Here is a 9,040-nt window from a genome sequence, read left to right on the forward strand (position 1 = left end):
CAAAGTTAAGACATTTATTTTAAGATGGTGGGAGTATATTTTTTTACCATCCAGCCTTGTAACGCGGGGTCCATTCACGCTTGAGTACAAGTTTGGACAAGATGAATTGACCGAAATTTTCTAATTAATAATCTAATTCTTTACTCCAAACATTATTTTGTTATTGTGTTTGCCAACACCACCCCTGTTCCCCCAACTTCATACGCAGCGAGACGGCAAGAACTCCCGTACCACAAACATGATACCGAACTTCAAACGTACAGGGGAAAAAAGAAGGATTAGTCTATGGACAGTGTAGAAAGACAGAAAAAAATTGACGCCATTTTTAGTCTCCTTTTCCTATGTGTACATCGAATTTAAATACGTAATTATGTGGGAGACTGGAGGAGACATCTTTTGTCAACCTGGTAAAGTTTACGAAAATATGGGACATTGGCCTAGCATTAGGAGGAGGGTCCAAGCCTAACTAGCTACCAACAAGCCATGTGCACGGGTTTTTCTTCTACCTTTTTTAAGAATTTCTGTGTACCATTAAATATATACCAAGTTACAAAAAGAACTCGCGAAAACACAAGAGAAAATGAGAGAGGACACATGTCTAGAAACATTTGCAGGAAAACTCCATTGAAGCGGATTTTAGCAACCACCATCCTGACGACTTGCCATCTTCGGAGACGAAGAAGCACGGTCTCCCCATGAGGACTTTGTGAGCACGGTCTCCCCATCAGGATCATCCTCGTGCTCCTTGCAACCTAGATCCACCACATGTCATCGACGTAGAATGCTGGAACCGCCACCCACTAGCCTCCAACTTTGTTATTAGGCCTACATTGTCCCCCAACAAGAAGAAGACACCACATGAGATGGAATCCGCCGCAGACACAACAAACACCATGATATCCATCGCACCAAGGAAACAATGGAATAAGGTACCGACCAATCCCTCGAGTTCACCACTAGGGGCGTCATCGAGATGGGCTGACAACGGGGAAAATTTATTCGAAAAACCGTTGTCACCTCCATTCAAATGTCACCATAGGTGACGCTAATCCTAACACTCTATCTGCAGGCAAGCAGAGAGCCCGGGTTCCCCCACCCTTCCATCGTCGAAGTGGAGACCAGAGCAAAAGAGAACCCATAGCCTCGCCGACAGAGCGAGGGAAGGTTCATCGTCTCCCTAATTGCCTTTTTTCCAAGACCAGAGGGCGCGAAACGTTTAGTAAATTGCGAGCCATTGAAATACCTCGATCCTCAAAGGAAAATTGAAGAAGCATGGCCACGACTATGACCATCATTATTCCCTACTAGAGGACACTTGACGTGGCAACGCCTATATCATAGAGTGACGACATGACAATACCGCTCACCGTTGCATTATATCATAGAGTAACGACAAACCAATACCCATGAAAGACAATATTTTGGACCCCATTTCTAGTTAGGCTTGTCTCTTTTTCATATGTGTGGATCGATTTAAATATGAATTTCGTGGGACTCTAGGCACATCTTTCGTCAACCTGCACTTAAAAAGAAAATATGAGATCAAGCATTGGTAGCGCTACAACCCCCCCCCCCCCCCCCCCCCCCACACACACACACAACACACATCATCGTCGAGATGGGCTTGGCTGCGGTTGAATTGAGTAGGGGCCAAGCCAAACTGGTAGCCAACAAGCCATGTGCATGGGGGTTTCATATACCTTGCCAACATTGTGAGCCATCGAAATAACTTGGCCCTCAAAGAAAAATCGCAGAGAAGCATGGGCACCAGGGCTATATCCATCATTATTCCCCGCCAGTGGACAGCTGAAAAGGTAACACCTATATGAGTACCGATGGACCCATACCGTTTACCGTTATAAAAGACCTCGACAATAATTCTTAGCCATGAACATGCATAGCTTAAATGTCCGTTGGTTGCGTTCCCATTAGCGAGCAAAAACGCTCATCGTACCATGTTATTGCTCTTGTGGATATGTAACGTCATAACAATTATGTATCCATCAGTTTATACTCTACATAGATACACAACGGTACCCGACAAGTACAAGTCACACATACTGATTTGTCGCTTTCGTGGATCGTGGTTGCCATTTAGCCGACACAAAAAGAACAAGTTGCATACTCTAATTTGTGTCGTTTTCGTAGATCCCGAAGGCCTATAAGATCAACTCATTTTCCGATACATGTAACTGTATTGGACATAGAATCGACAAGATCAACGACACCTTTGCACGAATCTTTAGTAAGAATTTAATCAAATAATCCATTTGTGGTATTGGATGCTTATCATACGAATTTGGCATGGTAAAGATTTAGCACTCATTTGTAATTAACTATGAAGTCCAAAAACTTGTGTTTCTGGAATGGATTAAAAAAACTGAATACTTATTTGTGTTGAGTTTTTCTAAAACTGATCTGAAAATAATTAGAACTTTTAAATGCACATCAAATAATTGATTAAATAGAAATTGATTGAAATTCAACACAAATAATTATTTGTATCAAATGAGCTTGCCTAACTGTACTACTAACAATGCAAATAAAAATGAGCTAATGTTTGTGGAATATTAATTGTAAGCCAAGTATTACTGGTAATCTTTGGGCCTCTTTGATTCACAGGATTCTAAAAACACGGGAATAGGAAAAACATATGATTGTAATGTCATGCTCATCTCCATCCTATAGGATTTTGGGTTGTTTGATTGCATCATAGGAAAAACAAAGGATTCCTTCAAAGAGGTTTGAGTGGATGCTAGAAATCCTATTGGAAGTAGTACAAAGAAATCCTTAGGAAAAATTCCTGTAGGATTCAATCCTTTGAATCAAACAGCCAATATAGGAAAAAAATCCTAAGGATCATGATCCTCCAAAATTCCTATGTAAATCCTTTGAATCAAAGGAGCCCTTTACGTGCACACCAACGATGGAATTCCACTGGAAAAAGTTTCCATTGGGATATCACTGGCATGAGCCATTTATGCGCATACGGACATTAGGTACATTTGGAAGTTTGTATGGAGCAGCGCCTCACTGTCAGCTGTAACAAACTCGTCATCCAAACTGGCTCCACCGTTTTTTTTTTTTTTTGAGAGAGGGTCTGCCCTCCGCCCCACTGAGATGTACCGATAGCCCGGGACCCACTGCGCAACAGCTGACCTCCTGAGAACATCGCTACGCCTGGTCTACATGGGCTGCCAGAGACAGAAATGGGATCCGACGGCCGATCTTCACCGCTCCCGTGTGCCGCTATGGAATATGTATACTTGGAACGTCATATTCTAGGAAGGTTTCCGGCCGTCGGGTGGAAGTGGGTTAGATGATGAACGGCTGGGGCGCCACTTCCTCCTGTATATGATGCGGGTCCCTGGATCTTCGTCTCCACAGCGACTTGCCTTCTCCCCAGTGTCAGACCCTTCCTCTCTCTCTCTCTCTCTCTCTCTCTCTCTCTCTCTCTCTCTCGCCCGATTCCTCCGAAATTCCACACCCTTCCCAGCTCCTGCCTTGCTTCCGACCTCCCGCCGAGCGGATGGCGTCGTTGAGGGACATGCTTTTGAACCAGGAGCTAGCGGCGGATGAGTATGGGAGGTTCGAAAGGTACACCCCGAGCTCTGCCCATGGTTTTTCCCACTTCCAGCAAGCTGACAGCCCTCCGACCGGAGTCCCCGACACGGGATCGCTCGTTTCCGGCTTCGGTATGCCTCCCTCAACCTTCATCATGCCGGAGGGGACCCACACCGCCGCAGGTTATGGCGCTGAGGCCGTCCCCGTGGAGATCCCCGTGGTCCGGCGACAAAGATCTGCCTCCAGGAACACTCCGGCGTCGTACAGAGGACCGTGGACCGAGGAAGAGGACGAGTACGTGAAACACCTGCATCTGATTCCTTTTTCCAGCAGCTTGATCTCGCGGCATGCATGCTGTTCTGCTTAATTGATCAATGTGCTTTCTTGTTTTGCAGACTTCTCAAGAGATTGGTGCACGAGCACGGAGAGCATAAGTGGGCGATCATTTCGGAGCACCTCCCGCCACGGATCGGCAAGCAGTGCCGTGAGCGATGGACAAATCAACTGCGCCCCGGCATCAAGGTGATGCATGCATCGCAGCTTATAGTCTTGATTTGATTTTAATTAGGTGTAATATTCCATGGATCTATATGATTCGGAAGTCTAAATTATTTTAGTTTAGTTTTACTACGTTCGAAGCATGCTGAACTTTTGTTCGTACAATTCGGAAGTGGGTGTTAAGTGAGAGAGGAAGAACAAATATTTCTTCATATGCTGCATGCTTTTATTTTAATCATTAAGTGCGCCAATTTCTTCTCATCAATGAGTAATTCTGTCCGTCGATCGCCCTTAGGAAGAGATTGGGGGGTGTGGGGGGGACAATGGTGAAACATTAGTTTCTTTTTAGAATTGCAGATGCACGAGCGTCTGAAAATCCCCGCGAATCTCCTGCCTATACTCCGCAAACCTAATCTTTGGAGAGTTATTATTTCTGAGTATTATGAACCAATGCAATTAATTGCACTCATTAGTTTGTCCTTACCATGAATTTCACATGAGTTTCTAAAGTCGTCGTGGGGATGTGGGTGCGATGGCTGACGAATCGGATGTGACTCGTGATGTCGATGGTGGTACGCCATAATCGTAGCAGTAATATTTCCAGTACACTTGATTGTGCCAATCATCCGGAGACATTAACTTTTGATTGACATAATCACATTCCAGAAGGAGCACATCTGGACTGAGGCGGACGACATACTGCTGATCGACGCGCACAAGGTCCACGGAAACCGTTGGTCGTCGATCGCGAGGTGCCTGCCCGGCCGGTCGGAGAACGCCGTCAAGAATCACTGGAACGCGACAAGGCGGAGCCTCAAGTCCAAGCGCCGGTTCAAGAAGACGAGCCAACAGGCCGCCCCGGGCCAGTTCACCCTCCTCGAGGAGTACATCCGCGACAAAATGATGGCTGACGAGAACGTGGCGCCACAGTCTCCATCGGCCGGCGTCGCGTATGACGGCCAGGTCGTTCCAGGTGCCGCTGCAATGCTCGCCGTCTCCAGCCCACACGGGATGGGTCAGTACCTCCACCCAGCCAACGCCTACGGCGGCGAGATGCAGGAGCGATACTACTATCCGCCCCACAGCAACAGCAACAACATGCTGCACCATGGACAAGAGCCGGCATTTCAGGAGATGTTTAGTGCACAGGGACGCATGCATTCTGCATGCACGAACCTGAACTTGTTCCCGCCCCCCCAGCACCTCAGTGGCGGCTACTACGACAGCGAGACGGGCTGCAGCAGCGCCGGTGGCAACGGCGATCTGGACGAAGACGTGGTCGAGATGGCCTCCAGGGAGTTCCAGACGTCCGAGGCGGAGGCCACACTGGACCTCACTAGCTTCAACTGAGAGGGTCCGTCCACCGGATCGATCCAGTACCGTATCCATTCATTTTAGTTTGGCGTTTTTACCTTTCCGAACATCTGAGTTTGTCGTTCGTTCAATCAGCTGCTGTTGTATACTATGCCCGAAGAACACAACTGTGTGTTTGTCCGGCTTGGCATGCATGTATCTTTATTTTTCGTATTCTGAGTACTTTGTCAAAGTAACTTTTACCAAACAATTTGTTGGAGAACCTTTGTTGTACCTGTGTTTGTTTCTAGAGATAGCTATTCAGCCTATGGATTTCTGTTTCCGACATTACACATTTCTGTTTCCGTATTCTGAGTACTCTGTAAAAGTACCTTCTGCCGAACAATTTGTCGGAGAATCTTTGTTGTACTCCCTCCGTTTCAAATTACTCGTCGTGGTTTTAGTTTAGAGTTGAACTAAAACCACGACGAGTAATTTAGAACGGAGGGAATACCTGTGTTTGTTTATAGAAAGAGCGATTCACCGTATGGATTTCTGTTTCCGACATTATGTTGGAAATATGAGCAATTTAACAAATGATTTTATTAAAAGAAATAGTAAATAAAACGTGACTATTATAATAGAGATGAAACAAGTCATGTAATCTAGCAGAATGAAGGCAAATAGCATCTGCACATGTGAACTAGTAAAACACAAAGACATACGGAGCAACGGCAGAAGCACTGGTCTTGGAGGACTCAAGAAACGGAGAAGGAGCGCGCGTGTATGTCTCTCTTGTTCTCATGCTCATACATCTCCCTTATAAGGAGGTCCAACTCCTATCAAACTAGCAATGTGGGACTATTTAGTCCCACCTCTTCTCTTGCACGAATGGGCTAAGTGGGCCTCTAGGATTTATTAGGAATTTCTGAACATGTTATCGGGCTAGCCCAGATTAAATTCCAGAATGCACCGGGAGGGGGGGGGGTGCGGCTTTGGTTAGGTGACAGGGCCTCGCGTGCGAAGGAGATGATAGAGTCTGGTTGTGTGGCTGCATGCCTCACCGGTGGTTAAACTCTCTCTCCCTTGGTAAATGATTTTTTTTGTATGCATGCTCCCTCCGCGTCTTCATTTCATCATTAAGTAATTATGGAATAATTTATTTTTTTGTGACGATAACTTCCAATCTATTCATCAACTGTCAAGGTAGTATAAAGAACACCAGAAGTAAAAAATACATCTAGCGACGACTACTAGCACTGGAGCGAGCCGAATGCGCACCGCCGTTTTCGCCCCTCCCTCTTCATATCCGAACAAATCTTGTTGTAGTAGACAATCGGGAAGTCATCGAGCTAAGGCTCCATAGGACCAGCGCATCAGAATAGCAACCGCCGCCGATGAAGGGAAACGTAGATCAGAAGGATCCAACCTGTAGACACACGAATGCAGACGAACGAAGGCATGGATCCACCGAAGACAAGCGCCGACCGAATCCCGCGAGACCTGCCGGAGACAAATCTCCATATGCCATCTGAAGATGCTCAAAACACCACCAGGACGGGAACAAGGCGGGGAGAACCTTATTCCATCTTTAGAGAGTCGTCGCCGCCTCGCCTCTCTGAGCAGGACATAAACCCTAGCAAAACTCAAAAGAGCGTGAAAAATGAAGCCCTGCACATTCTTTTGGAAGAGCCGGTTGTGCAGATCTACTTTCAGGAGAGTTTCCAGAACTGGTTGCGATCCTGAGAATCTTATAGGGATAGCGCATCCAAATGCAGCCCCGAACAAGGCGTAACCGATATCGAAGACTAGTTCAAGGCCTACTGACGTGTGCCTCGTCATAGTGAAAGCTGGCTTGAGTAGGTCGGCCCGTGCCCCCTAGGTCAGTTTATGCCCTTGGCAGACGTCTCTGTCCGTGGTCCCAATAGAGTGAAGGACTTAGAAGTCTTGGAGTATATGACAAGGAAGCCGACGTCTAGGAGGACTCCTCCACGATTCTACCGACTAGGATCTTGTAAACCATAGACTTCGGTATCCATATAGGCCTAGGCTAGGCTAGTTGATAATGACATAACCAAGAGATTATTCCTAATCTCTCTATCACCGTTGTACACCCCTATACATCAATCAATACAACACAAGCAGGAAGTAGGGTTTTAACTCGACACCGAGGGCATGCACCTAAGTAAACCGCCTCCTGCTTTCCCTCCGGTCTACTCGTCTAGTTGTAATAGCCTATCTAGCGATATGCCGGGATATACTCCGACACCTAGGAAGGATAGAAAAGGAAGGGTTAGATATTGCCATCTTAGATTAATTTTTCCACTTCAGTATTGCAACAGTAACATGCCATTGTATGTTACCAACCGAGAACAAACTTGTTTTACCAGACCCGACAAAAAAATCCTTATTTAGAGAAGTAAGTATTTGGTTTTCTCTTTTTTTGCGGGAGAAGTATTTGATTTTCCATCTCATAGATTTATGTTTCCTTTTAGGAAGTTGCAATAGTAACATGCAATTGTAGGCTACCCATTGGAACAATCATGAAATACAAGGAAGGAGTAGGATGTACGGTAGGAGAAACTTTATATTTAGAAGCAAGGAAGATTAGATTTTGCAATGGGTCTGTCTAGGACACATCTAGATGTGACATAGTTATGTCACATCTAACCTGATGTCCACTATGTTTGTGGTCTGTTTTTTTTGTCCTAGCTTTTTTTTGTTCCTTGTTGCTACGTTATGTGTGGGAGATTAGATGTGACATCCTTAGAAAACATCTAGATGTGAATTAGATAAGCTGTTTTGCAATATTAGAGTGCAAACATATTTTACGGAACAGGAATGGTAGCATTTTTCAGAATGATACTAATTCCATATTATTTTAACTTGCAGATCAAGTGGCTTGTTTTCACAAAGTTGTTATTGTTTGTTGCGGTCGACATTACACCACGCGCCTCCTTCATTATTTGTAAATAAAAAATGTAATACACTATCATCTCTCGCAGTAGGTGAGAACTATTTCATTTCTAGATCAAACATACAATGCGTCATCATCCCTTGAGTTAGATGAGTTCCATTACCATAAATTTGCTAAAGTAATAAAGAATATGCCTAGCCAAAGGTTATGCAACATGATGGACTTTTGAACTGCCGATAATTTGAGCGCAAGCATGCATGATAAAATGTAATGTCATTGCATTAATATATGCATCCTTTTTTACTCTAAATTCACGATGGTGCCCAAGACAAAATGAACAAGTTGAACGTTGTGATTTGTCGCTTTCCTTGATTATCAGAGAAATGCAACGACACACAAAAGAACAAGTTGAACGTTGTGATTTGTCGCTTTCCTGGATCATGGGAGCACTGCAACGGACACACAAAAGAATAAGTTGAGCGTTATTATTTGTCGCATTCATGAGTCGGGAAGCCCACTAATGACCACCCTGTTCGATATAAATCAACAAGATTCACATAGCATTTCCGCATGACTGCATAAAGGGAAACGACACAAATTATCCATTTGTGGCACTGGATGCTTATCGTACATAATCGACATAGTAAAATTTTAACACTCATATTTATTTATCTACAAAAGCCACTATATTCAAGGAATAAACAGAAACCTTTCATGGATAGAAATCATCAACATAAGTACTGGTGTTCTAGCATGCAAACAACGTGA

At 44.8% G+C, this 9,040-nt stretch overlaps 1 protein-coding gene across 1 annotated transcript; it reads left to right on the plus strand.

Moving 5' to 3' along the window:
* The first annotated feature begins 3,178 nt into the window (after positions 1 to 3,178).
* On the plus strand, positions 3,179 to 5,649 carry LOC109749425 (uncharacterized). The gene is made up of 3 exons (XM_045234446.1): positions 3,179 to 3,858; positions 3,960 to 4,086; positions 4,729 to 5,649. The coding sequence occupies exons 1-3, from the start codon at positions 3,530 to 3,532 to the stop codon at positions 5,410 to 5,412; spliced, it is 1,140 nt and encodes a 379-aa protein (XP_045090381.1). The 5' UTR covers positions 3,179 to 3,529; the 3' UTR covers positions 5,413 to 5,649.
* Positions 5,650 to 9,040: the final 3,391 nt, after the last annotated feature.

Source organism: Aegilops tauschii, chromosome 3 (genome assembly GCF_002575655.3).
Source record: "Aegilops tauschii subsp. strangulata cultivar AL8/78 chromosome 3, Aet v6.0, whole genome shotgun sequence".
Classification (NCBI taxonomy): Eukaryota; Viridiplantae; Streptophyta; class Magnoliopsida; order Poales; family Poaceae; genus Aegilops; species Aegilops tauschii.

Excerpts from the sequence above, each read along its gene's own strand:
- LOC109749425 (XM_045234446.1), top strand. The coding sequence starts at position 3,530 with ATGGCGTCGTTGAGGGACATGCTTTTGAACCAGGAGCTAGCGGCGGAT. Across the intron at positions 3,859-3,959 it reads TGGACCGAGGAAGAGGACGA|ACTTCTCAAGAGATTGGTGC; the intron begins GTACGTGAAACA and ends CTTGTTTTGCAG. Across the intron at positions 4,087-4,728 it reads AACTGCGCCCCGGCATCAAG|AAGGAGCACATCTGGACTGA; the intron begins GTGATGCATGCA and ends ATCACATTCCAG.